This window comes from Athene cunicularia (assembly GCF_003259725.1).
Source record: "Athene cunicularia isolate RWA chromosome 9 unlocalized genomic scaffold, athCun1 chr9_part2, whole genome shotgun sequence".
Lineage (NCBI taxonomy): Eukaryota > Metazoa > Chordata > Aves > Strigiformes > Strigidae > Athene > Athene cunicularia.
In genome coordinates, this window is record NW_020799111.1 from 638,315 (window position 1) to 665,635 (window position 27,321).

At 50.1% G+C, this 27,321-nt stretch overlaps 3 protein-coding genes across 9 annotated transcripts in view; all 3 read left to right on the forward strand.

Moving 5' to 3' along the window:
• The first annotated feature begins 52 nt into the window (after positions 1 to 52).
• Positions 53 to 11,397, forward strand: D2HGDH (D-2-hydroxyglutarate dehydrogenase). Of its 2 annotated transcripts, none has more exons than XM_026855503.1 (9): positions 53 to 785; positions 1,371 to 1,428; positions 2,954 to 3,093; positions 3,791 to 3,984; positions 5,033 to 5,201; positions 6,227 to 6,370; positions 6,861 to 7,003; positions 7,813 to 7,978; positions 9,206 to 11,397. In XM_026855503.1, exons 1-9 carry the CDS (start codon positions 392 to 394, stop codon positions 9,463 to 9,465), a joined length of 1,668 nt encoding a protein of 555 aa, XP_026711304.1. In that variant the 5' UTR covers positions 53 to 391; the 3' UTR covers positions 9,466 to 11,397. The 2 variants fall into 2 exon arrangements, with proteins under 2 accessions (XP_026711304.1, XP_026711306.1); XM_026855505.1 differs by having other exon boundaries at positions 692 to 785; positions 1,330 to 1,428.
• A 525-nt stretch (positions 11,398 to 11,922) lies between these two features.
• GAL3ST2 (galactose-3-O-sulfotransferase 2) lies at positions 11,923 to 22,566 on the forward strand. 6 transcript variants are annotated; one of them, XM_026855510.1, is made up of 6 exons: positions 11,923 to 15,096; positions 16,343 to 16,528; positions 20,529 to 20,606; positions 21,019 to 21,298; positions 21,392 to 22,439; positions 22,475 to 22,566. In XM_026855510.1, the coding sequence occupies exons 2-5, from the start codon at positions 16,506 to 16,508 to the stop codon at positions 22,250 to 22,252; spliced, it is 1,242 nt and encodes a 413-aa protein (XP_026711311.1). In that variant the 5' UTR covers positions 11,923 to 15,096; positions 16,343 to 16,505; the 3' UTR covers positions 22,253 to 22,439; positions 22,475 to 22,566. The 6 variants fall into 6 exon arrangements, with proteins under 6 accessions (XP_026711311.1, XP_026711310.1, XP_026711313.1 ...); XM_026855509.1 differs by lacking the exon at positions 11,923 to 15,096 and adding an exon at positions 15,135 to 16,180; XM_026855512.1 differs by lacking the exon at positions 11,923 to 15,096 and adding an exon at positions 15,135 to 16,180 and having other exon boundaries at positions 20,529 to 20,600.
• A 2,607-nt stretch (positions 22,567 to 25,173) lies between these two features.
• NEU4 (neuraminidase 4) overlaps positions 25,174 to 27,321 on the forward strand; it is a 3,053-nt gene continuing 905 nt past the window's right edge. Inside the window, exons 1-3 of the mRNA XM_026855506.1 lie at positions 25,174 to 25,408; positions 25,600 to 25,855; positions 26,248 to 27,321. Of these exons, the coding sequence (XP_026711307.1) occupies positions 25,178 to 25,408; positions 25,600 to 25,855; positions 26,248 to 27,299 (1,539 nt within the window). The 5' untranslated portion in view covers positions 25,174 to 25,177 and the 3' untranslated portion in view covers positions 27,300 to 27,321. The remainder of the gene's footprint in view (positions 25,409 to 25,599; positions 25,856 to 26,247) is intronic.

The following is a 27,321-nucleotide window of genomic DNA, read 5'->3' on the forward strand; positions in this document are numbered from 1 at the left end:
GGCCTGTCCGCGTCAGGGGGGGGCCCGGCCGCGGCGGTGCCTCGCAGCCGCCATTGCTGCCTGCAGCAGGACAGGCCTGAGGCTGCCAGGCCCAGGAGCCGGGTTTGCCCCCACACACACACCTCTCCCCTGCCCCGAGGGGCGCGTGAGGCTGCCGTGTGCCGGCTGGGGTTTGGCGGGCGGTTGGTCTGAGGCGCTACGCGAAGGGTGTCCCCCCACCCCCGGGGTGGCGCCTGCCCGGGTGGCTGTCACACTGACAGGGGCCCGTTCCCGGCTCCTCGCAGGCTGGGAGAGTGCCTGAGCTGCTTCCGCCGGGAGGGGAAACCCCAGAGCCCGGGCGGCAGGGAGGGGAGCTCGCCCATGAGCTAGGCCTCTGTTTTTCAGGGTGATCATGGGGATTTCCTCTGCCGGCGCCCACTGCTCTGTGTGGAGTCGCTGGGCTCAGCTAAGATGGCTGACGGGCTTCCACACGAGGATCTTGGCACCGCAGAGTGTGACTTGTGCCCCGGGGGTGCTTCAGCAGAGGAAACCACCAGGGATGCCCACGAGTGTGGTTTCCGGGCCGTGGGGTGTGAGGCCTCCGGGCAGGAGAGCGCTCCACGCAGCCTCCTCCGGCTTCCAGGAGGTCATGCTGACCAGTGAGCGTTACAGAGTGCAGCGGCTGCCCTTCTCCCTTGTGTCCGACAGTGATGTGGCTTTCTTTGAGCGCATGATGCCAGGTAGAGTCATCACAAATCCGGAGGAATTGAAACCGTTTAATGTGGACTGGCTTAAATCAGTCCGAGGTATGTGAAGTTGTTTATTTTTTGATTTTGGTAAAACCTCCTCTCAGCCTCTGCTAACGTACCAGAATGAAAAGTCTTCCAAAGAAAATCTCATATTTATTTATAGCAGACCATGTCTTTACAGAACAAAATTAGTTTTTCTCATAGTAAATACTCCTTTGAGAATTACCTAATCTTTCAGGTAATTTTTCAGGCTTTCACTTAAAAAAAAAAAAAATCATCTAAGCCCGGTTAACTTACTAATTATTTTTTTTCCTGAAACAAATTGATTCAGTTAATAATTTTGGCTCAACCTCACAAAACAAGTAAGTAGTGTGAATTTTCTGTTGTGTTTGTCAGTTTTCATGATAGTATACAACTTTTCCCATTGCCCTCACTGGCAACCAAGTCTACGTATCACATGTAAGGTTTTTACAGTGCTTTAAGGGAAAGCCTGCTATTGAGAATATTTGTTTTGGAAGTGGTTAAAATGCCTCTGCCTCACAGTGAGGGAACACTGTTGTTTAGACATGCTTTACCACCTTTTTCTTTCTGACCTCTGTAGGGCCCACAAGGTGCCTTGAGAGTCCCTTGCTTTCATTGCAGGCTGTAGCAAGCTGATGTTGAAGCCACAGACAACAGCAGAGGTGTCTCAGATTCTCAGGTAACATGTACCTTTTCTGCTGGGGTTTGTGGTGAGGAAACTCAGGTTATTCAGGAAGGATCCAGCAAGTGAAGGGAACTTCTGGATGTTCAGTTACTCAGTGCTCAAGCACTGAAATTGCTGAAGCTGTTTTCTTCTTGACTGTGTGTCTTATGGTTGAGCTCTGGTCTCTTCAGTTCTCTCTTCTGTTCTTTATATCCCCACTGCCCTTGGGCTGCCCACTGTTTCCTGAAGTACCTTTTGTTTCAGAGACTGTTGCCAGCCTGGGGGTATGCATGTATTGGTGGGTAGGCAGTGTCACTCTAAAAACCTACAGTTTCCTAATTAGGAATGTTTTCACTTAGAAAGCTGAAAGTTTTCAGTGCAGAAAGGGACTTCCACCTGTGCTTTGTATTTCCCAGGCCCAGTGCTCTCTTTGGCCCTTAGCTTTTCTGGGGTGATGATGTCATGTCAGTATCAGGCAGAAACAAGGGCCGAACTTTCATTTGTTTTGCAAAATAAAATTAATCTTTCCTGGCCAGATGTCCTTGCAAAGGCTAAGTGGGCAGCAGCAGACTTCTCAAATCAATGTTGATGGCTTTGAGTAGAAGGATCTTAAGAGTGCTTAGTGTGGAGGAGAGAAATGGTGGCAGGATGTTTCTGCTCTATGAAATTGTCCAAATTAGACACTGTACTAGTGCTCAGGAGGAGCATTTGTGTTGAAGGATTCAGGAAGGTCTGTCTCAAAAGGTAAAGAAGGTTAGGTCAGAATCAGGCAGTTTGAGGAGCTAATGTTTTGTCCACCACATCAGTAAGAACCCTTTCCTGGTTTGCTGGTGTGAGCATAGTTCCAGTTGGGTATCAGTATGAAGGATCAACTGCTGCTTCTTTGGCTGAAGAGCTAAAAGCTGCACGAACCTGCTCCCAGCTCTGTTAAAATAGATATATAGAGCACAGTAAAGTCAGGGCTTCTGAAGTAACTGCTGATGCACTGTGGCTGTGTGCCATCTGTTGTGCAAGAACTTCTGTGAGTTTGGAGAGGATGTGATGGGTGGTGCCTTGCAGGGCTGTGGCAGGCTGGAAGGTGAAGCAGGTGTGGCGTAGATGCACTTGTTTCATTGCCTACAGGGCATTAATTTCTTGAGGGGAGGAGGAGGGCAGTTATGTCTTACACCACTGCCGGAGGCCATCTGTCAGAGCCCACTGAGGAAGCCAAGTTGTTAACAGAGACTGCTACATAAATAGCTTACGTATAAATAGAGCGAGCGGTGATTTTCAGGCAGGTGTGGCATGGCAGATCTGTAGATACGCACAGGGGTAACCCCAAGTGTTCCTTCCTTTGCTCAGTGCTGGGGTGAGTTTAATAAAGAGGTGTGCTTTCTCACTTTCACAGTTTGTATCAATTTAATCTTCAGGCTAAACACTGCTTAATTTTAAGGAGTGCTGAGCACTGTCGCAGCAGTAGGCATGTGGAGGTGAAACTCTTCTGATAGTCTGGATTATGGCCTTAAAATGTATAAGACTTCAGAAACCTTTTTCCTTCCAGGTACTGCTATGAGAGGAACTTGGCAGTGAACCCACAGGGGGGAAACACAGGCCTTGTTGGGGGCAGCGTTCCTGTCTTTGATGAGATCATTCTCTCCACTGTTCTCATGAACCGGATCATCAGCTTTGACAAGGTGTCTGGTAAATATCTCAGAGATGTGAGGCACAGGCATCAGCCCCAGGCCCTAAACTGGCCATTTTCCTAGGAACTGATAACTGCAGGATCAGCAAGGTTCAGGCCAGCAGCATCGTAAGGGGCATCAAAGGTTTGCTTCATCCAGGCTCCTGCTGCTTGATGTCATCCTTAGGCTATAATGGTAGCAGACATAAAAATACATTTGGTGGCAGAAAGAGGAAGAAAGAGAGAAGAGAAACATGGACATCCTATTATCTGTTCATAAATTAAATGAGAAACCCAGCAGTTTCTCCATCCAAGTGGAGGGGATTGACAGTGTTAAAGAAGGCACCTGGTAACTGTTGTAGCAGAGGGATGGGGAAAACTTACACGTTGTTTCAATTCGGAGAGTTAGGAGTCAGACTGGTTTGAGTATTTCTGTTCTTAGAGAGAGAGAGAGAACAGGCAGAGATACACTTAATGTCATCGCGTTTTGCCAGTTTGGAACTGTGTATGATGAAGTGTTAAGGCAACAGCAAAGCTCCCCTAGGCTTGAGGAGATGTAGGACAATGCCCTGTAGCATGCAGACTTTTTGTGCTTTTAAAATGAATCCCAGAAAGTTGTGGAGGAAGAAGTGATTGCATCTGCTTGTACTCATCCTGCCTCTTGAAGAAGCACCTTCTCCTTGGGCATCAGCTTGTAGCAGGATGTTTATGTTTCAGGAATCCTTGTGTGCCAAGCTGGCTGCATCTTGGAGAAACTCAACGAGTACTTGGAGGACCAGGGGTTTATCATGCCACTTGACTTGGGAGCGAAAGGTAGCTGTCACATCGGTGGCAATGTGGCCACAAATGCTGGAGGTTTACGGCTCTTGAGATACGGCTCTCTGCGAGGGACAGTGCTAGGCCTGGAAGTGGTAAGGCGAGTACATGGCAGTTCTCTTCTGTGTTTATACCTTTGCTTCATACCTTTCCAGCTGTTCTAGCCCTTAACTATCCGTTGTGCAGGCTTCCACTCTTAACTTTTCCTTTCATGGCTTTTTTGAGAAGGGTTAACAAGTGTCTTCACGGGTACAGCGTCTGTTATTGCTACTGCAGTTTCCAGCTTCCACCTCTTCCTTACTGACAGAAGTGATATTAGGTGGTTTTCTAATCCAGAGAAGATAGGGAGAGTTTTGGTGATCCCAAATTTGGTTGGTTTCTCTGTGGAGTGGTGCGTCTCTGGAACGCTCTGCTAAATCGATCCTACAGTACTCTTCTAGTGGCTGCTCACTCGACTTTTAATAGAGCCATCTGCTTTGAATTCGTTTGGCTGCTGGATTTATCCTAGAGTCTTTGCTGTTCCTCAGCCTGCTTCTGCTCCACAGGCCTGCGCCTCTGTATGTAAAGACCAGGATTAGTGGGTCTAAAAGGTTTCGGGGCTTGGGAGCCAAGAGGTTGTAGGAAATAAATTGGGAAGGTAACAAAAGCCTGGTTTGGTTTTATTGTGTAGGCCCAGAAAGGAGAGCTTTTCTCTCTCAGGTTAGTACCTCTAGTGTCAAAACAGCCTTTAATAGCATGACTTAGAGCTATTAAGACTTGATTTAAGGCTCAAGTGGTGGAGGCCTTCATTCTGGTGAGCTATGTTCACTATTTCAAATAGTGTTCCCTCTGTCTGTTGAATAATGGGAGCTAGGGCTGCAAAGAATGGCTGATCTTCGCCACCACTGCTGAGAAAAGCAGTGTGAACTCGATCTGCTTGTCCTGCTGGAATGTGTGCAAACACTGTAAAAAAAGAAGCAGAAAGGTTTGAGGGAAGACGGGTAGGATGTAGAGGGGAGGAAGAGCTGGGAATGGAGGAACAGTGACGAGACTGGGAGTGGACTGTAGCTGGTGTCCAGTGCTCAAGGCTAGTGGCAGGTTTTCATCAGCTTATGACAGCAGAGTTCTACATGGTGCATTGACTGGGTCTTTCTATTCCCACAGGTGCTGGGTGATGGCTCAGCTCTGAATTGCTTGGCATCTCTGCGCAAAGATAACACTGGCTATGATTTGAAGCAACTTTTCATCGGATCTGAGGGGACCTTGGGAGTTGTCACTGCTGTCTCCATACTCTGTCCTCAGAAACCTAAGGCTGTGAATCTGGCATTCCTAGGTAGGAGCTGATATTAATAATTTCACACCTAAATTTGGAGGCTGGGAAGGGAATAGGAATGGAGAGATGAAAGTACTGGTCAGTCTGCTGAGCTCAACTACCAGCATCATCTTATTCCTGAGAAATAGTATGGTGCTGTATGTTAAAATACCCATACAGTTACTTTATATCTGTGGTGTAAACGTGTAAAATATGTGCAAGCATGGGTTGCTCTGCAAGGGACGAGGAGCCAGGAGCTTAGCAGGATGAAGAGGCAGACAGGACACTGTCCACTGACGAGGGCCTGGTCTGACAGTACCTGAGTGAGGGGAGCAGGGCAGGTCTGGTGACACCAGGCAGAGGCAGCCACAATCCAGCGGTCACCAGGTGAGTCCATAGTGACAAGGCAAGAATGGAAATTCAAGTCTTCAGGTCAAGGTCTAGATCAGCAGGGTTCATGGTCAGGCACAGCTGCTTAAAAGCTGCTTCTGAGGGAGCCTCATCAGGGGTGCTGAGAGCTGTGCAAACAGCGGTTTGTGGGGAGCCTTCACTGAGATTTTTCTCAAAAGCCTCCAAGGCCAGCAGGGGCTTCTCAGATAGCTTGCTCATATCAGCTGTGGCCTTGAGAGCAGAGAGCTGAGCTCCTAGGAGGGGATGAGCAGACTCCAAGCACTGACAGACCTGTGGACTGTGTGCACTGGACCCCAGAATTTGCCTGGACTCTCACAGTAGCCTTTAAATTTCCCTTGGTTGCCTTCTTGCTGGTGCTAAGAACTGAGGTTGGGGCAGATGTTTTGGAATGAACTGTCTTAGATTATTCAAGAGGTCCTTGCCATAGCAGACTAATTGTTATGTCCTCTTCCTGTTGTGCTCTGAAACCTTTCCCGTTACAGGAACTGCTGATCTAAACCCATGCAGGGTAGCAGTTTACATTTTCTGGAGATGGGAAAGATGACTTGAAGCCTGATAGACTATTTAAAACTTTTTACAAGGTTTTGAGGCGCTGTTTTTTTTGTTCCTGATTCCTCTCTGTGTCCTGTCTGAAGGGTGTCAGAGTTTTGCTAAGGTTCTGGAAACATTTACAACCTGCAGAGCCATGCTGGGAGAGATCCTGTCTGCCTGTGAGTTCATGGATGAGAAGTGCATGGAATTGGTTGAGAGACATCTCAAGCTGTCCAGCCCAGTGACAGGTACCAGGGTCATTCATGCTGCAGAAAGAGGCATTGTACTGCTTGGGGGATTTTTAGCCTAGTTTTATATACATACATATTTTTTTATATATATATATATATATACACACATATATATATATATATACACATATATATATATGTATGTCAATGAGCATGTGGGCACCCCTCATAATTTTTCTACTCAGTATTCAATTCCAAACACGTTTGGCGGAAGTCTTTAAATATAAGACTTTTTACTTCTACTTGTTTCCACCAAACTGCTAATTTACTGAAAAGGGGTAGCTGGGTACAGGATAGAGCATGTAAGTGAAGTGTCCTACAGATAAAAGATTGCCACTTGAGCTGTCCTTCCACCTGGCACCAGAGAATCTGTGCAGTAAAGCAACCTCATGGAACATGCCAAGCTTGGGAGAAGCTTCACAACCTCTGCTAAATTCCTGTGCTTTTACACCAGAGCATCTGCTTATTCTTTCTCCCTCACTTTCAGGCAGCCCTTTTTACGTTTTAATTGAAACTTCAGGCTCCAACTCGACCCATGATGAAGAAAAGTTGAACAACTTCCTAGAACAGGCCATGACTTCTGGTTTGGTCACTGATGGAACTGTGGCAACAGATGATAAGAAAATAAAGGCAAGTCACTGTTGCTTCTTGCACAAATGTCTTTGACATGATTCTCTACTAGGATTTGTATTTTTATTAGGTAAATGTTCAGACTGATGTTTAGTATAAACATCCCTGAGTGATCTGGTAGCTTATTCCACATACTGAGTAAGAATGCTAAGAGAAAATACCACTGCTGACTCTTCCCAGAAGGCCTGAGTATTTGGGGTTTCAGTGGATGTTTCCCCTTTCAAAAAGATAAGAATAAGGAATTACATCTTGTAGATGCTGGGGTAGGACCCAAACTGCCTGTAAACTACCAAAACCAGAAGCTGAGTTGTCAGCAAGGTCAGGAGTGAGCAAAGCACTGGAGGCTGACATGACAGTATGTTAGAACCAGAGACTGTGGTCTCAGGGAACTACACAGACACATAGTGTCTCACTAAGAAACTCTCATTTGCATCTGCCCGGTGAACATGAGGCTTTTACTCTGACCCGTGTTTCTTCCAGCCCCTGTTCCCACACTGACCCTTGCAGTTTAGTAGAGGAGGCGCATCCTCACTTCTCAGGAAACCCAAACCAGCTTTGAGAGAAAATGCCCATGCCTGTGTTCTTTCTCTCTGGAGTGCTGTCAAGCTTGAAGAGTTGGTGTATTACTTTGCTTTCTTAGCAGCATTGTACAGTGTTATTACCAGCTTCCAAGAGGCAGAGGATGTCGAGGGAAATGAGTAGTTGATGTTACACGCAAAGAATCGAGGCTCTTTTTCCTCCGTGCTACAAAGCATGGAACCCAAGGGGCACTTGGTTTATCTGGATTTCTTTGATCTTTGGTTCATCAGGCACTGTGGAGCCTGCGGGAGAGAATCACGGAGGCCCTCACTCATGATGGCTATGTCTACAAATACGACATCTCTCTCCCTGTGGGAAAGCTGTATGATCTCGTGACTGATACAAGGGCTCGCCTGGGCCAGAGTGCCAAAAATGTGGTGGGCTACGGCCACTTGGGTAAGTGTGGATGCTGGGAAAGGAGGCAATTGCTCTTCTGTGCTCCTGGTTTTGCTGCACAACTTCCTAGTAGCTGTAAAGGTTGTTTTTAGATCAGTGAGAGGCATAGGCTAAATAGCCAGGAGCTATCAGAAGAGGAGGATGCATAAGGATCTTGATGTTTGAATTTCATTGCTTTCAGACTGTGTTCCATATGTTAATGGCAGGTTGCTAGCCAGCCAGCCACTGAACTGGTCATTCGTCTTCTTGCTCTGTACTTTCTGTTTGAGTATGACGGTTGTTTAACTGGACCATGAATTTGATTAATGTACTTAGACACATGTGGTACATAAATGCTTTCTTGTCCAAAGTGATTAGTTATGTTTGGAAATCAATTTTGTGTGAGCCATTAACCCTCCAGGAGAAAGTGATGAAGCACAGAAAGGCTGGTACATTTGTCAGAATACTTTGAAACTGATTTGATTTTACAAGCAGGTAAATTGGTAGCTTAGCAGAGCTGTTCTGATAAAAAAACCCAAAGTACAGGACTTTCTTAAGCACTCTTGATTTGAGATGATTTGAAAGACAAGTCTGCGTAACAGAGGCTGCCTCTGGTAGCTCTTGGTATCGAGATTTAAATTGTGTACTGTGAGGGTTTGCTGGGTTGCAGGCAGAGGTTCCAGAGTGAGAATAAGTAAGCTGTGTTTGTTTTGTCTTCTGAATACCCAGCAACTACATGCTTAATCAAATACTATCATATGCCAAATGGCAAAAGGAGAAAATGTTCTGCTTTCTTTGTTTCTGTTGATGCAGTGCCAAAGTGCATTTAGAACATTGCACAAACATAATGGAGAGAGAGAAAGTGATGAAGGGCCATATTAAAATCTAATGATCATTATGAAATACCATTGGGGAAGTCTATGCATGTCATCTCAGTAGTGGGACAGTAATCAATGCAGCACTGTTTTAATTTTAAAATCACAACAGTGGGAATTTGAAAGTAGCTTAACTCAGAACACTCTCTCAAATACTGTACTGAAAGCATGGAAAAACAAAGATCCTATTTGAATTATTTGTGCATGGAGAGGCTGATGTTTGTAGAAGGACCGTGGACTTGTCCTTTCTCGCACGTTTTGGAGACTAACAAAGGCACCATTGTTTGAATACATGGAAGAGGCAGTAGTGAGTCTCCATTGCAGGGCCACTGAGTTTTTCTTACAGACCCACCTCTGGAATGTTTTCTTGCAGGAGATGGAAACTTGCACTTGAACATCACAGCGGAGTCCTATAGCCATTCACTGCTGGGTGCCATCGAGCCGTTTGTGTACGAGTGGACCACAAGATACAACGGCAGTGTCAGTGCAGAGCACGGGCTGGGCTTCAAGAAGAAGCAGTTCATTCAGTACAGCAAAGCCAGTGAGGCAGTCTTTCTAATGCAGCGTTTCAAAGCCATGTTAGACCCCAAAGGGATCCTCAATCCCTACAAGACACTGCCCTCTCGTTCCTGAGAGCAGCGCACACCCAGAACGAGCAGATCCCATCACGCGAGGATGGCGTCTCTAGCTCAGTTACTGCACTTTAGCCATAAACAAACTGCTGGATCAATCAAGCATGTGGAATGCTCCTTGTTTTATTTTTTTAGTGTGATGGAACAAGTAAAGGAACGTGGTTCCTCTTCTCAGGGGTGCCTGCTCTTTCTGAAGAAATACTCAGTACTAGTTTTGATGGTGCGAGTTTCCTATTTAATCTGAGGACTGAAAGCAAGCATGCAGATATTATGTGTGGATATTCCAGCTCTCTTTCCCCTTAGTTTGCTCTGATTTTTCAGTGAAGTGACACCAGCCAGAGGAGACATTTTTGTGCTTGGGGTGTGCAAGTGTAACATCAGAGGCACAAAAGAATCTGTTGATGCTACACCACCATCTCCAACTGAAAACGTTCCTCTTCCTCACTTGTTTTCATCTGATATGCTTGTCGGAAAGTGCATGGCAGCATCAGGTCATGACCTCTGTAGTGATGCCACATGCAGGCTGTCCCCACGGGCATTGATGTTGTCTCACAGCATGCAGCTACAGGTTTGCAGTCCTGGAAGGACGGGCCCGAGGAGGTTCCCAGAGACCCAGCTCCTGGGTGGTATCAGCTGGGGAGGAAAAGCCAGCAGCCAGGCTGAGGGAAGGGACATCTGGCAGGTTCAGGCATTATTTCCTGCTTCCTTGTCTTCCAGTCTGTCCTTGACAGCAAGTCCTCGTTTGCTCTCACAGAGGGTGAGAGCCGTTACCTTAATGATTTACAGAGATATATAAAATCTGTATCCCTGACAACCAGCAAACTGTATTAGGCTGTATGCAGATGACAGTGATGTTAAAATCACCCAGAGCTTTTTCCACACTGTGCATGTGCAAAAGACAAAGGCAGAAGACATTTCTGTGCTAATTTATTTTCCTGAGGTGCCCCCTTACCCTGGCAGAGGTGGTTCTGAGGCTCCCTGGCCAGTGGGCAGGCTGGTACCTGCATCCAGTGTCCTGCTTGAGTTAGTGAGGCCACAGAACGGTTCAGACAGACGTTACCCAAAAGCAGCTTGGAAGGTCTGGCAATAGTCAAGAAAATAAAGGAGTAGAAAAATAAAATCAGCTTGTCTGGCATTCAGGAGGATCCCTGATTGCAAACGATGCATTAAAAAATATGCTTACTCAAGCAGGAGGGTGAGAGAAAGAAGATGGTGGTGTAGGAAAGTACCAGAAGTCAGTGCAAAACCTAACAGAAGCTTATTTTTAAAGTAGGCTGATTTTACTCATGTTCATTCTCTGACCACTTCTTCATGCCCTCTAACATGTGTCACCTGTGCTGCATGTCCAGGGACACTTGTAGGAGGATAAGGAATGTTTGGACACACCTTTTATACCTCTTAGGAATCACTGATCATTATGGAAGGATCCTTTTGACTTGGGATCTTGCCTGATCCTCCACAAATCCCAGGCAGTGTCTCTGTTGCCTCAGTTTGAGTATTTTTTTAATTAAAGATTTTAGCAAGGCTTTTGATGCTGTCCATCACAGCATCCTTCTGGACAAGTTGTCTTGCTGTGTGCTGAGCAGGTTCATGATGTGCTAGGTGAAAAACTGAAGGGCAGAGCTCACAGGGTTGTGGTGAACAGGGCTACGGCTGGCTGGTGACCGGTCACCAGCAGTGTGCCTCGGGGCCCAGTCCTGGGGCCGGTGCTGTGCAGTGTTTTTATCAGTGAACTGGGTGCAGGAGTTGAATGCTCCCTTAGCAGTTTTGCTCATGATACCAACTGGGAGGTGCTGTTGACTCTCTGGAGGAACAAGAGGCCTTGCAGAGGGATCTAGACAGGCCGGCACAACGGGCAATCCACAGCGTGAAATTTAACACGTCCACATGCTGGATTCTGCGCCTGGGACAGAGTAACACTGGGCACGGATAAAACGGGAGGAGCTGGAGAGCAGCCCTGCAGAGAGGGGTCTGGGGGTGCTGGTCGGCAGCAGCTCAGCAGGAGCCAGCAGCATGCCCTGGCCCAAGAGGACAAACCCCCTCATGGGTGGGTCTGGCACAGCGCGGCCACTGGTGGGAGAGGAGATTGTCCCGCTGGGGTCAGCGCCTGCGCGGCCTCTCCTGGAGTGCTGGGTGAGCGCTGGGTCAGCGCTGGGCCCCACCGTTTCAGAAGGATGTGAAGATCCTCGGGTGCACCCAGAGGAGGGTGAGCGAGCTGGTGAAGGGCTGGAAGGCCTGTCCTCTGTGGAGCAGCTGAGGACTCTGGGTTTGTCTAGTCTGGGGAAAAGCAGGCTGAGGGGTGACCTCATGGCTCTGCAGCTTCCTGAGGAGGGGACGTGGAGAGGGAGGTGTTGAGCTCTTCCCCCTGGCATCCAGGGACAGGGTGTGTAGGAATGTCTCAAAGCTGTGACAGGGGAGGTTCAGACTGGACATTAGGAAGCATTTCTTTACTGAGAGGGTGGTCAAACACTGCAACAGGCTTCCTAGAGAGGTGGTAAATGCCCCAGGCATGTCAGTGTTTAAGAGGCATTTGAACTCTGTCCTTAATAATATGCTTTAGCTTTTGGTCAGCCCTGAAGTGAGCAGGTCATCAACTGGGCTAGGTGATTATTGTACACCCCCTCCAACTGGACTGTTCTATTCTAAGGTGGGTTTTTTAGTTGGTTTGTTTTGGGGGTTTTTTTGTTGTTTTTTTTTTTTCCTACAGTCTGTCTCTGTTTTGAGATGACAGGAGAGATTGCCATTTACAGTTTGGTGTACAATGTCACATTGTCCTGCTTCTGTTATCAGAGGGCAGGCCAAGCCGTCTGCTAGTGAGTCATCTTCTGGTGTACCCAATGTTCGTTAGTCACATCCGTATTTGCCAATACATGTCACTCTCTTAACCTAGGCTCTATTGTGTCCAGGTGAAGCAGGTGATTGGGAAAAGCCCAGGGGGTTGCCAAAGGTAAATCACGTCACTAACCTGACCACCTTTTGCAACAAAATACCATTTTATGTCAACGTGGGGAGAGCAGTGGATGTTGTTTGCCAGGATGTGAGCAAAGCATCCCACACTCCTTCCCACAGCCTTCTGGACAAGCTGGCAAGGCAGAGCCTGGGTGGGGGTCTGTGAGATGGGCTGGAAACTGGCTCACCAGCTGTGCTGAGAGGGTGGTGATCAGTGGGGTTTACTCCAGTCTACTGGTTTGGGAGGCCTCACCAGACTCCATGAGACTAGGGAACATGGTTGCTTTACCCACTAGTTGTCTTCTCCATTAGCTGCTTTGCAGTGATTTCTGCTCTTCCACTGTGCAGTGAAACAGATGTTCCATCCAGAGCCTTTTTCTTGGAAGAAAATCATTTTATAGTCTTTTTTTCTTCTGTTTTTAGCCAGAACACTGTCTCTACAGGGCTGCAAGCTGTTGAATTGCATTAAGGGTGATGGCTTACGCTCAGCATTGTGTTTCAACACCCTTCACAATACAGTTCTAAGGTCACAACTCTCTCAACTGGGCCACACGGATGCTTTTAACAGAAATACCTCTGTAATGCAATCTCCAGTGCCAGTGTCTAGGCCCACCCTCGGGTCTCTTCCCTTCAGCTCCCTCCTTCTCTCTGGTATGGGTGCACTCCCCACCCCTCCCTTCATTTCTCAGGACTGCTCAGAGAGGAGCTGATGAAGCAGAGTGAACAATGCCATCATTACCAAAGAGAAGACAGACTGTGAAATGCAGTCAGCCTGTGCTGCTTGTGTATCAGGTGATGCAAAAATATGGAAAATCCATGATGTTGTTAGAGAAGAAATGTACAGGATTTGCTTTCTGCCAAGTTAAGCTGATGCAGCTTGTTCTTTCCGGATCAGGCTGTTTATATTCTCTGCCTTTTTCCTATGCCATTCTTTCTCTTTTTTTTTTTTTTTTTTTCCCCCCAAACCACTGACCATAATTGTTTAAAATACAGGCTTTACATGTGAATGGTTCTTTTTGGGAAGCGGAACTTTCCATACTGCTTTTTTTCAACTACATATGGAGTGCTAGGGAGGGAGTCAGGGCTGACAGACAACCTAGTGCTGTGGCCAGGGAAATTCTGGCACAGCTACTTTTAGCCATCTTCTTTACACATGAAGATCCTTAAGCTCAATGTAAGTTTACCATTCCAGCTAAACAATAGAGCACTTACCCTGAGGGACTAGAAGGGAGGAGTTATCGGAGTGTTATTTTACAGTATCTTTTCTAGAGCTTAAACACCAGTATTATCCTTCTCTTCCATGTTCTCAATGATGCTTTCAAATATAGGTTCACTGTTTTATATAGGAGGGAGAGTCAGGGTGGGTACCTATATGTGTGGGGGGGTATTTTTGTAAAGCAGCATGGTGGTTGGAATTTCTTGTCCAAAATTCTATTTTTTCTAGGACTGACGTAACTATTAGAATGATGTGGGTGTGGTTGCTTGATGCTTTGAGGCAGCTGTTTTCTGGCACAGTGAGGAAGCATTTGACTCTTTGTACTGGTTTTGGCTGGGATAGAGTTAATTTTAATCATCGTAGCTGGTATAAAGCTGTGTTTTGGATCTGTGACCGGTGTTGATAGCACAGGGATGTTGTAGCTGTTGCTGAGCAGTGCTTGCACAGCATCGAGGTCTTTTCTGCTTCTCACCCTGCCCCACCAGTTGTGCAAGGGGTTGTGCAAGAAGCTGGGAGGGGACACAGCTGGGGACAGCTGACCCCAACTGACCTAAGGGATATCCCATAGCATGGGACGCGCTCAGCCATAAAAGCTGGGGAGAGGAGGAGGAAGGGGGGGTTTAGCGTTACAGCATCTGTCTTCCCAAGTCACTGTTGTGTGTGATGGAGCCCTGATTTACCAGGATGGCTGAACATCTGCCTGCAGTGGGAAGCAGTGAATGGGTTTCTTTTGCTTTGCTTGGGTGCACAGCTTTTGCTTTACCTGTTAAACTGCTTTTATCTCAACCTGCAAGTTTTTGCACTTTCACCCTTTTAATTCTTCTCCCCATCCTGCTGCTGGGGGGTGAACAAGTGGCTCCATGGAGCTGAGCTGCCCATAAGGGCCGACCCACAACGCTCTCCCCTAAGCAAGCAGACGTGTGAAGTGGGGCCAGTGTGGAGCTATTAATTCAGCATCCTTCCCTAGCTAACTAATTTTGCATCAGCTGCCTTACCTTCACTGCTTCCAGTCTCAGAGCAGCCTAGTCCCACGTGAAGCCAAGCATTTCTGTACAGCACCGTGTTTTTCTGCGTAACCAAACCTGACAATTCATGTACAACAACCCAGGAGAGATCAATGAATCAATTGTGAAAGTGTAAAAAATGGCCTTTTGTGATTTGTGGGCTCTACCAGCTTCTGATCAAGGAATTGCACAGTTGACGTCTATAATGTAACAGGAGAAAGAAGTCTATTGAACGTGACCCCCCCCTGCCAGCAGCAACTGACACTGTGCCAAGAGTAACCCTAGAAATTCTTCGTTAAACAGCACATTGGCTCATGTTCTGCCAAGAAACTCAAGGAAAGCAACCCTATACCTTGCTAATCTCTGAATCTTGATAAGCACTGGAGCTGGGGCTGGCCTGCGGAAGGTGTGATTTAAAAAGAAATGCTGTCTGTTTGGACACTCTGAAGACATAGCAGTGTAGGTGAAGGATGCCAGAATGCTGAGGACTGGGCTCTCAGTGTGGCACCATGGGTGGGGAGGGAACTATGTCAGGAGATGCGTGGGAAGTGGCACAGCCATAAAAGACCAAAAGCAACAGCTTAATCCCCTGTTCCGGGCTGGGAGATGTGGGTAAACTTTTTGTTGCCAAAATGAGGAGAGCACTGACTTCATCCCCAGCTTGGGGAGTGGGGAGGTTACCCCACCTCCAGATTTGCAGGACAAATCCTGCTCTCCTGAGGCAATTTGCAACCATCAAACCTAGTTTGTGAAGTGCTCATGTACAGCAGCCTTGGTGGAATCTCAAATTCCTGCGTTATGCAAGTTGTAATAGTTGTTACTAACACCAGCAAGTCACTTCGTGGACAAGTAGTAAAATAACACCCTTAGGGACAGGAGCTCTCTCTACAGCAAAGTCTCTAAGCTTTTAATCTCCAGCTGCAATATTTGCGTTTTTACTGGGGAAGAGTTTGAAGTCTAAATGTTTTAAGGGGAGTTTCTGGTAGGTGAACGCTGTTCTTGTTTTGCTGTTGTCCCTAATTTCCTGTCACCAAATGTGTCTGACAGTCCTAAACCACAGAGCAAGAAGAGGAAAGTGGCGGTGGGCAGGGAGGTGGCACAGAACGAGCTCTGTGTTGGTGTGCAGGGTGACAAAGAGGGTGATGCTGCCCTCCTCCAGTCCCCTGCCACCCTGCCTGGGTCCTGCCGTCACCCCCCACACCTCCCGGGGAGAAGGGGGGTCCCCACAGAGGGGTCCCTGCTAAACCCTTACTTCCCTGCAAAACAGTTGCAAGCCTCATCTCCCAAGGCAGCTCTTTGTGTTAATGTCATGCCATACCAGCGCTTTTCATGGCTTATTAATTAACTTCCCCCCACCCCTGGGAACACCTAGCCACTCCCTTTGTCCTCACCTGTCCCAGCCATTTATAGCAGTGAAGGGATGCTAGAAATAGAGACAGAGCCGCAGGAGCCCAGAGACGACAGGAGTATTGGAGTCGATTTGCAAAGGAGGTATTTTCTAGTTTGCAGCAGTGAGGCAGCATGAAAAGCCCTGGGTGCACTTCAAGGTAAGGGGAAAGGGACGCGAATGCTGTGGGTGCAGAATTAAAATGCTTGTAGAAAGGTCTGGCTCAGGTAATCCCTTTAAATTGTTAACCTATAGAGTTAATTACAGTTCGCTCTAGGGTCGAGATTAATTTCCCCGTGAATGTTTCTTTCCTGTATTCCAGGTCTTTTAATTTGAAAGAACCTTGTTAGCTTGACACAGAGATCTGTTATTTCCGGCTTAAGCCAAATGAACAAGAAGGTTGTCTCAAGCCTTAAAGCATCCATAGTGGCATCTCCAAATGCGACCTGAGGGGTAGTTTTCCGTGTTTTCTTCCTGGCTGGGAGATGGCACGGCGCAGGTCAGAAAGGTGAGTCAAGCTTCTGGTGCCAGCCCTGCTGACAGCTCCACAAGTTTTTTGGCTTCTTAGAAGGATTTCGTGTCTTAGCAATCAGCTCCCAAGTGCTTCCTCGGAGGGCTCCCAGGCTGGTTGCGTGTCTATCGTGCTTAGGTAACTTGTCTGTGACATTCAGATTGTGGCTTTGTCTCTTGAACTTTGCTTTGCACAAGACTATAGTAAAGGGGCAAAAAAGTAAATGGTGGCTGTGATTGTGCCCTGCAACTTTCAGCTATGTCGGGCTTTGTGCATCCCAGGTGAAATGCTTCCTTGTCGTGGGCAGAAAAAAGAAATCGTTGCAGCCGTGATCCTGTGTGCCGTACCCTCCACACTCCCATCGATGTGCCATGGTTATGAAATCCCTTTGCTGATGGCTGTAGCCATTTGTATAAAAGATCAGCTCTGTCTTCTGTAACACCACGTACCTGCCTGGTTCATCTTCAGCCTGCCCATGCGAGAGAGTCAACAGTAAAATATCTCGGGCGTGTGGTACTTGTCTTTCTTGAAGGGATTAAAGGATGGGTGATATTTTAACCAACGTTGAATATGGTGTCTGTTGGCCCAACACATACAGATTTAGAAGTGGCTTGGTCAGAGACTTGCAGTCTTGTGGCACTAAGGGAACACTCTTTAAGAGCAGAGCTGGCTCTCACAGAGGTGTGCTGGGGCAGTGGGTGCAGAATGGGTGGTGAAACCCCCTGTGCAGGTTTGCAGGATGTGCTGAAGCCGGTGACAGCCCCTGCGAGTGCAGCTGCGGGTGGCCAAGCTCCAGAGGCTGATGGGGGTGGGAATCCCTGAAGTGACTGGGGACAAGACTCAGCTGCATGAGTGCACTGACCAGTGCCCTGTGTACCTGAAACCCTCTCCTCTCCCCTCACCCTGGTCTATTTTCCTGCACTCCTCCCTGGGGATCACCTCGATCCCTGCCCTTGGCCCTTCACCTGAACACCTCCAGCATTCGCCTTCACTGGGCTGACGTGCAGTGGGGTGGAGGTGGCTGCAGTCTCCTCCTTGTCCCCGCTCCCTGCTCGCTCCCGGAGCCGGAACCTTTCCATTCACACATCCCCAGGCAGGGGTACAAGCACCGCGCCACAAGATACCATTGTTTGACACCCTCAGAACAAGAAGCCCATCATTTCCCTGTGGGGACTGGCACCTCCGTGGCATATGTGCCGAAGGAATCAGTCACTCTTGCTCCTTAAAACTGGCCATTCCAGGAAGCTGCCATGGTTCTGGCAAGCCCAGTGTAGGCTGGGCTGCCACTGCTTATGGTGACAGTGACGACATTGCTCGGCTGCAGGTTGCTGTTGTCTTCAGGACAGTGACACGAGGAGCAGGGTGAGCTTCGCATGGCCCCTCGGGGCTCACTGGTGGCGCTTTTGTGCCCATAACTTGCCCATGGGGCATGTTTGGTGCTGCAATACCAGTCCTTTGTGCTGCACCAGCAACACTTCGAGGCTTTACGTGCCTAGATAATCCAGACTATTACCCCTCCCCATGTCTCCATGTGAAAAAGCCTGCTGTTGTTTGGGGCTTTCAAAGCACATCCAGACAAAACGAATCTGCTGGGAACATCCAGTTGCACTGGAGATGGGCTTGGTGTGCTGCATGTGTTTGAAGATTTGGAGTCAGGACAGCATTATGTAATCTCTTATTAAAGTAAACGACTATTAAGATATAATGGATGCCTTGAGGTGATAAGATGTAGAGGTCTACAGAGCCTGTCTTCTTGCAGCAGAAGGGACTGTTAATCCTTCTGGAGCATATTGTGATCCTGATCTGTCTTCAGGGTTGTTGAAGGTGTATGCTGATTTATTTGCCCCATAAAACATCAATCTGGGTAGCCCTTGCGGGGACACCACCCAAACAAACATGTGGACTGTTACTGCAGGCATTGAAGTCCACAGAAAAGGTGCAGAAGAAGGACATTGCCGGATGGGCTTAGGCAAGACCTCCAGACAGGCAGGATGACATGTTTTGGAAAACCATTGCACCAACATCGGCTTCAGTTTAAATGAAAGACCAAGAAAATAGGCAGAGGCTGCATTTGACAGATGTGAGCCTGCTCTCTCATATCTGATGTGGGGCCATCTGCATTTCTTCTCCTGTCTCATCTCTACTTGCATAGAGTGATCGAAGAGAAGGGGATTGTTTCACCCCTGTCCCCCTAACAGGTCTGGGACCAAAAAATTAAATATTGATGAAAGACTGCCGCAGCAATGTCTTGAAACTCTTCATGCATGTAGAAGCTGTGCTGCAAATACTTATCAGAGGTTGGTACCAGCTGTGCCTGAGGGTCTTCCCTGGCTTTGGGAAGGGCTCTTCTGCCTGAGAATTTCCCACTTGGGCCAGGGTGCCCTTGGACAAGGAAAACACTCTTGTGCAAAGCAAAGCTTGAAGCAAAAGTGGTTTCTGGCAGGTTTGCATGGTGCGCAAAGTCAAATGCTTTTCTGCAGTGCCGTCACGATGTTGCGACATCGCAGCTTGTCTCCACTCTTCCACTGTGTTTACATTCAGTTTGTGGCTCCCCGCTCAGAGCTAGTGCAGCTGGCTACGATGGCTGTTTTTATGTGCAGCTCTCCACGTTCTGTTGGACTTTGCTCCCATCCTCTCTCCAGTGATCCATGGCTGGATCCAGGCTGTCACAGCCCAGCTTATCCTATGGCCAGTCAGTGGGAGGCTGTAGACCAGGTCAGATAAAGCTGGTGGTTGTGCTCTTGTGAGGCCAACTGGAAGGAGCAATTCAGTGTCTTTCACGTGGTACAAGCTGGAGGCTATGGAAGCTACCACCCTGTGCATCAGGACCATGTGTGAGGACCCCTTGGACAGAAGGCCGGTAGAAAGGACCACCAGGTCCAGCCCACAGCAAGCCGTGTACGCCCACTGATCCTCAGACTGGGCAGGCTTGGGGCCTTCCTTCTTTGTGTGGGAGAGTGGGAACCATGAGTGTGACCATCCCATGCTGTAAATGGGACTATATCTTCTCAAAACAACTTAAAACCCAAGCCAGATCTGCTGTGTTTTAGAAATGGCAGCTGGAAACATAGAATTCACACCAAGTTAAAAAAGGTTTTAGGATCAGAGAAGCCAGATCAAGCTTGGTGATGAAAAGTTCATTTTTGGTGGGCATCAAGCCTTCCTCTACATGTCCCAGCTAGAAGGCACTGACATGGTGATTGCATAATTAGTGCTGGGAAAGACTCATCGCTCGTCATTACCCAAGTAAAGCAGGGGTAGATGAAGTGCTTGGTCCAAAGGGCTGCCTCTCATCTCAGGCAGTTTAAAGTCTGGCCAAGGCGAGAAAATCTGATGAAAGGGTGAGGCTGAGCATGAGAGCTGACCTGGGAGGGGAAACTGTCACAGCAGGGAAGCAGTGCTCTTGTTTGAAAGCAGGGGGTAATTAGTCCGTTACCAGCGCTGTTGGGTTATTAATCGGTTTTCTGTATTGAAAAAAATCTGTTACATCGGAAAAAAAAAATAAATCAGTTTAGTGTTTCTTTGAGATCCCCATCTTCTGGAGTGATAAGATTACAGCAGCCGCTCAGATTTCTTACCAGGGAAATCCTTATATCCTTACAAAGGGCTCATTTTCTAGTGAATAAACGAGAAGTTTGAATAGTGAATAAGATCTAAAGCTACAGAAACCAAAAGAAAAGCAAATTAAAAGGCAGCAGAGCAGAGTGGGAGGCTGTTGGAAGAGTTTAGGCTCTGCCCAAAGTAGACTGTGTTTTGCCAAAGGCTGAAGTTCAGAAGAGTGATAGTGAAAGTGCAATTTCTCACTGTTCTGCCTCTGAGCTGCTGATGGAGCTGGGGGAGCCAAAGGTAGCTGACACCAATGAGACATAAAATTGTGCTCGCGGTGATAAAAATTCCCAAGGGCAATATGCAAAGTTTGGTGGTTCACATTCAGGAAGGACTATCGGATAAAAATCCACTGAAACTCCTCTTTATTTCTTTCTTTCTTTGTTTCCAGGCAATGTCTCATTTTCAGCCTTTGCCTGGGACTCATCTTCCTGTCAGGATTCTTCCATATGAAGAACAAAAAGTACGTGTGTAAGTGAAGCAGAAACAGGGTTGCATGACTTTGTCTGCCCAGGGCAGCAAGGATCTGACCTGTGACACGTGATTTAACTCTCATGAGGTTTAGGCTAATACTGGAAGGGCAGTGGCCCAAAGTTAGGTCCACATTTGAGCAGGCAAGGGATCAAATTAACCAAAGTGCAGCTCTTCAGGTCAAAATAAGCCATATGGAAAAAGTGGATTGATCTTTGGGTAAGTGAGGACCTGGAGAAGCAGAAAACTGACTTGTACATCTGAAGGATGGGGCTTGTTTGAGCTATTGCCTTGCACCAGATGCAGGTGTGGTATCAGAAGGAGAACTTGCTCAGGTTTGGCTTTGCCAGTCTCAGAGGTGAGGTACAGTACTGGAGAGGCTGTTTTTCCCATCTCTTGCCTTCCTGCAGAATCTCGAAGAGCCCCAAGGAGCTGCTGATGTCTTCCATGCCTTGCCGTGCCAAGACTAACGTCATGTTCCTCAAGACTCACAAGACAGCCAGCAGCACCGTCCTGAACATCATGTTCAGGTTTGTGGAGAGGTACAATCTCACCGTCGCCCTCCCAGCTGACCAGCTAGTCCACCTGGGCTACCCAAAGACCTTCCTGGCCCACTTTGTGGAGGACTTTGAAACCATAGGACAAAACTACAACATCATGTGCAACCACCTGCGGTTCAACCCCTCGGAGGTAAGAAAGAGCTGTGGCATCTGTGGAGAAACGTGGCTGAATAAGCAGTGCCTCCAGACTTTAACAGCCTCTCTTCTTCCTCCCTGCAAATAGGTGCGGAAGGTGATGGCAGAAAACACCTTCTACTTCTCCATCCTGAGGAACCCCATTCCTCTGTTGGAGTCTTCCTACATCTACTACAAGGACACTGTCCCTGCCTTCAGGATCTCCAAGAATGTGAATGTGTACCTGGCATCACCCCTGGAGTATTACTATCCAGAGAATTACAAGCAAAATATCTACGCCAGGAATATCATGTGGTTTGACTTTGGCTACGACAACAACGCAGTGGCCAACGAAAAGTACGTCCAGGCAGTCTTGAAGGATATTGAAAAGAACTTCCATCTGATCTTGATAGCAGACTACTTTGATGAATCCATGATCCTCTTGAAGCACACTTTGTGCTGGGATCTGGATGATGTGATTTACTTTAAGCTCAATTCCAGAAGCCAGGACACCGTCCAGACCTTGACTCCAGAAAGCAAGGAGCGGATAAAAACGTGGTGCTCACTGGACTGGAAACTCTACCTGCATTTCAACCAGAGCTTCTGGAACAGAATTGAGGAGACCATAGGACTCACGCTGTTGGAGAAGGAGGTGAATCTCCTGCGAACGAGACAGAAGGAGCTCATGGAGACCTGTCTCTTGGACCAGGAGGCAGTGGGAAAGGATTACATCAAGGACAAAGCTCTCCTGCCTTTCCAGTCAGGGTCTGCAAATATCCTTGGGTACAACCTCAGACAAGACTTAGACAACAGGACTCTGAGAACCTGCCAGAAGATGGTTATGCCAGAGCTCCAGTACACATCCTACCTTTACAGTCTTCAACACCCACACAAGAAGAGGAAGCGGTTAGGCTTGCCCTCGCTGTGGACCAGTTCTCAGGAGAAGATGCAGCTCTCAACACCCAACTAGGACACGGGGCAACCCGCTGCGATTTCCCACCACTGTGCATCACCCTATATCTGGCATGTGACTGGCCCACAGGACTCTTGCGTATGAGGGGGACGCAGGGTGGGGACTTTCTTTGGGGCCACTCAGCTGGTGGTGGGTCCCTTTTTGGGGACCTCGAGCCAAACACTCTGCACGGGCCAGATCCTGTGTGATCCCTCCTTCCGCTCTCAGGCAGGGGGACAGCCCGCTGCTGCTGAGCACTGGGCAGGCATTCAGCTGGCTTCAACATTCCTGCCTTTTAATCATTAATCACAGGCTTAATAATTTTGTTTGCATTCGACTTTATTTAATAGCCATCATTACGTCCAGGATGGACACAGCTCACTAGAGCGGGTCCTGATTTTCGTTGTTTAGGGGGGAAAAAAGGGGAGGGGAGGGAAACAAGGAGGAGAGCATGACAAGGAAATGCAGAGCTTGAAGGTGTAGGAGAGATACTGGGTCTTCCATCCAGCAGCATCTGTGCTCAGCGACATCCAGCCACCATGCAATGCTAGAGCTGCTTTTTGGTTGGGAGTCCTAAGCACTGTGCCCCAAGCTGGGTGGGCTGGCTGGCATCCTTCCCCTCCTGGCACATGAGATGTACTTCTCGTGTGTCACGAGATGCGGCGGGGCCTCTGCACCACTTGGGACAGCTTGGCGCTCTCCTGGGAGGGCCTGTTTTGTAGTTTGACCCCTCTCTCTTGGGCGAGGTCCCTGGGCATGGACGGTCTCTTGGGCTCAGCACCCCCGAAACCCTTTATCAGCAGAGGCTTCTCTGGGCATCTCCTGTGCTGTGTTGGCCAAACTCTTCAACACTGATTAGGAGAGGGATGGAGGGAGGCATGGCCTTTGCTTGTTTAGGGCATGACCTTATTATTGAAGGAGGTAATTAAACCTGCCTGGGACGTCTTTGCTTGTTAGCCAGCTTCCTGTTGCCGTGCTGGTGCTGAGAAGGTTCGTCAGAAGGACAGCAGCGCCAAGACCAACGTCAGTGCGGTTAATGATTGCCCATCGCCCCTTCCCAGCACACCTGCCATCACCCATGGTGCAATATTTCAGAGCTTGGCCAGCGTCTCTGCCCACTCATGCTGATCAGGGTGGCAGCAGGGACCCGGGTGGTGCGACTGGGTTAATGGATCCAGGGTTGCTTGGCTTGCAGCGTCGCCTCAGTGGTGAAGCTCAGCCCTGGGAGCAGGAGAGATGCTGTTGGAGGGGAGCAGGGTGAGAAGTAGAGCTGGGCTTTTCCTCTGCTGCGTTTAAACCTGGCAGAGAGCCAGGGAAGCCGGCTGAAGCAAGGGTTAACCTCCTCCTGCACTGCAACCTGCCCTCCTCCGCAGCCCATGTGATGCACAACAGGAGCAACACGAGATTAACAGCACCTTCAGTTTTCTGCTCCAGCAACCCCAGCTAAAATTAACCTGGCTTAGGAGGCATTTGTAACTGGTGGAGGTAGGGGAGATGGCGGGTGCACGTGGTCAGCCTGGGCAATACCTGGGGGCCTTTCCCAGCCCTTTCTGCAGCCTGAGCCTGAGCTTTCACCTTGGAGCTTCTGATCCGTGACATGCCATGTGAATTTTGCTGAGCCCCTTTAGCTAAGCTGATACTGGAATAGAGGCATCAAAATAATTACTTAACAGCTGACCTGTGTGCGGATGGGGGTCGTGGGACCCTCTGGCCCACAGCCCACACTCTGGGGAGCTCACAGCTGGGGCAAACCATGGTGAACGTGGGTCACAGCACCTGGACAGGGAGGTCTGGCCTTTCCCAGGGAAACTGAGGCAGGAGATGTGAACACCCCCCCACGGCTCCCTTTGCATCCCTACTCGGGGGTTCTGAACAGGGTGGCTGGGCAGCCACGGGGCCCCCAGCTCTGCCCAGGCTGATAACGGGGCCTTTGTGCCACCCGGCTGCCGCTGCTGACTCAGGGCTTTGTCCCGGCCACCGCCGCTGCGGGAGCCCCGTGACCCATCGGTGGGGGGACCCTGCAAGGGGAGGGTGGCAGTGAAGCAGTGAGGCAACGGGCTCTGCAGAAAGCCAGCGACTGCGGGACCTGGCGGTGCCCCGCAGTGGGGGCGAGGGACAGAGGGGACACCCCAGCCGAGCAGGACCTGGTGAGTGCCTTCACTTTCCCCATGGGGTATTCAATCTACAAAAACTCATAATTAAAAGTCGTCCTTGGCTGCTCCCCAGAGCGAGACACCCATCTCTTCTGCAGGGATAACCTGGGACATGTAACCTGGGGACAACTGGTGGCAGCAGCTCCTGCGGTCCCCAAAGGAAAGGCCCTTGGGAACCGCTCACACCCCACTGCCACAGGGACACCCTGGCTGGGGACCCTGCGATTCGTGTTGTGGCCCCCAGTTTTCCCCACAGGGGAGGAGGAAACAAGGAGCCGGCTGTGTCCACTGTGCTGGAGGCACCAGCAGTGCAGGACAAAACACTCCCTGAGCCCTCGCAAAGAGCCCGGGTCCGGTACCCGGGTCACGGCCATGCAGAAATGGGCTCTGCCCCCCAACACACCCGCTTGATGATGGGAGTGGGGAGCTGCAGGTCTCATTCTGCCCTTTGCTGACTGGTCTCAATTTATCAGAAACCCATTTTGAAGAGCATCTTGAAGATCAACCTAAATAATTTTTATTTTGGGGTAGCCTGGTTCAGCTTCTTCAGTTACACAAAATCCCGTCCCACCTTTGAGCAGCAGTGACTTGCCACCACGGCAGCACATGTTCATCCCCCAACCCTGCCCTTAGCGACCTGCCTTCCAGCCTGTGCTCCCTGGGGAGTCCCCAAACCCACCAAATTAAACCCCTCCAAGGACAACCCATCTCTCAGCCTGCACCCCCAGCTGTGCCCAGCAGCTGGTCAACTCCCCACCCCCCCCACCCCAACCTTCATCACCCACCCGGGATGGGGCCGCATCTCTCTGCTGTAGACGCCATGAGCTCCCGGCACTTCCCCGCCCGGACCGTGCTCTTCGAGAAGGAGTCCAACGGCGTCACATACCGCGTGCCCGCCCTGCTCTACCTGCCCTGCGTGGCCAAGCTGCTGGCCTTCGCAGAGGAGCGGCTGAGCGCCGACGATGCCCACGCCAACCTGCTGGTGCTGCGCCGCGGCACCATCTACGGGAGCTACGTGGAGGTGGGACAGGGGAGGCACCCGAGGTTGGGGAGGGGAGGACACGCTGTGCTGGGGACATGAAGACAGCTTGGGGGGAGGTTGTCCGGAGGACACAACTGAGGTCCTGGTGGCACCTGCACAGGGAAGGGAAGCTGGGTTGGGTGGAGTGGAGTGGTCCTCACCCTCTCCATCCTCTCCTCCTCCCCGGGTAGTGGGAGGACATGCGCGTGCTGGAGACAGCGACGCTGCAGCACCACCGGTCGATGAACCCCTGCCCGCTCTATGATGAGTTCACTGGCACGCTCTTCCTTTTCTTCATCACGGTGCTGGGCAGGACACCCGAAGCCTACCAGATTGTCACCGGCCAAAATGTCACCCGCCTCTGTTGTGTCACCAGCGTTGACCAGGGCCTGAGCTGGAGCACAGCCACAGACCTGACACAGCAGGTCATTGGTGGGGCCATCAAAGGTAGCCCACGGGAGAGGGGCGAGGAGGGGGGGGAGGACAGCCAGCAAGAGGGCAACCATGGGTTTTGGCCTCCTGGATCCACCCGTGACATGGCTGGAGGTGGCCTCAGGGTAGGGAGGAAGAGGCGGGGCAGAAGAGGACCTCAAGCAGAGGGGTGAGGGGATGGAGGGAGTATCTGTGTAGCTTGCATGGGGGGAGAGACGCTGGAGAGGTGCCATAGCTGTGGGTAGGACCATGCATGAGGACAGCCAGGCAGCACTGGGCTCTGCACCCCACCACCTTGCTTGGCTAGGAAGGGGTGGGGGGGATGCTCTGGAGACCCTCCCACATTGGGCATGTCAGGGGCACCATGGAGGCCACTCTTCACCCCTCTCCCATCTCCACTCCCCCAGACTGGGCAACGTTTGCTCTGGGCCCTGGGCACGGGATCCAACTGCGGTCTGGCCGGCTGCTGGTGCCTGCCTACAGCTACCACATCGACTGCAAGGAGTGCTTCGGGCAGCTCTGCAAGACCACCCCGCACTCCTTTGCCTTCTACAGCGATGACCACGGCCAGGATTGGCGCTTCGGGGAGTTCATCCCCAACCTGCAGAGCGGCGAGTGCCAGCTGGTCTCGGTGGACGAGGAGGACGGCTCCAACGTCCTCTACTGCAACGCCCGCAGCCCCCTGGGCTTCAGAGTCCAGGCACTTAGCACAGATGATGGTGCTGTCTTCCACGGGGGGCAGCTGGTCCAGCGGCTGGTCGAGCCCCCCCATGGCTGTCATGGCAGTGTCATTGGCTTCCCCGCACCTTTCGTCTATGTCCCTGCCACCCCCCAGGAGCCCGTGGTGCCCCTCCAGGGCTCAGCTCACCGGCTGCTCCCTGGGATGCTCCCAGGGTTTCGGTACCTGCCCCCTCGACAGGCAGCAGGTGATGGGCTGCCTGCCCTGGCCACCAGCAGCCACCAGCAGTCGGCCCATCCTGAGAAGGGCTGTCCAACCCCAAGGCATCACGTCCACACCCGTGGCATCACCTCAGTCCAAGGGGACTCTGCAGCAACTCCCAGCCCTGCTGCCTTCTTCCAAGCGCCGACATGGGTCCTCTACTCCCACCCTACCAGCTCCATGTCACGGGTCAACATGGGGGTCCACCTGAGCACCTTCCCCAGGGATGTAGAGAGCTGGACTGAGCCCTGGGTCATCTACGAGGGCCCAAGTGCTTACTCGGACCTGGCTTACATGGAGCTGCCCTACAACGAGACCTCCATCTCTGGTGGCCCAGCCATCGCTTTCGCCTGCCTCTATGAGAACGGGACACAGTCACCCTACGAGCAGATCTCCTTCAGCATGTTCACGTTGCACGATGTGCTCCAGAACATCCCCCTGACAGCCACTGCTTCCCGGCGGGATGGTGGCCCCACACGTCGCAGGAAGTGGGGGCGAAGGAGCTGCCTTGTCTCCTAGTGCCCCCACCAGGTTGCCCACC

What these genes read in the sequence shown, in the direction of transcription:
- D2HGDH (XM_026855503.1), top strand. Translation starts at nt 392, where the DNA reads ATGGGGATTTCCTCTGCCGGCGCCCACTGCTCTGTGTGGAGTCGCTGG. An exon ending in CAGCTTTGACAAGGTGTCTG is followed by an intron (nt 3,094 to 3,790) that starts GTAAATATCTCA and finishes TTTATGTTTCAG; the next exon opens with GAATCCTTGTGTGCCAAGCT. An exon ending in TGTGAATCTGGCATTCCTAG is followed by an intron (nt 5,202 to 6,226) that starts GTAGGAGCTGAT and finishes TCCTGTCTGAAG; the next exon opens with GGTGTCAGAGTTTTGCTAAG.
- GAL3ST2 (XM_026855508.1), top strand. Translation starts at nt 16,155, where the DNA reads ATGAAAAGCCCTGGGTGCACTTCAAG. An exon ending in AGCCCTGGGTGCACTTCAAG is followed by an intron (nt 16,181 to 20,528) that starts GTAAGGGGAAAG and finishes CTTTGTTTCCAG; the next exon opens with GCAATGTCTCATTTTCAGCC. An exon ending in ATGAAGAACAAAAAGTACGT is followed by an intron (nt 20,607 to 21,018) that starts GTGTAAGTGAAG and finishes GCCTTCCTGCAG; the next exon opens with AATCTCGAAGAGCCCCAAGG.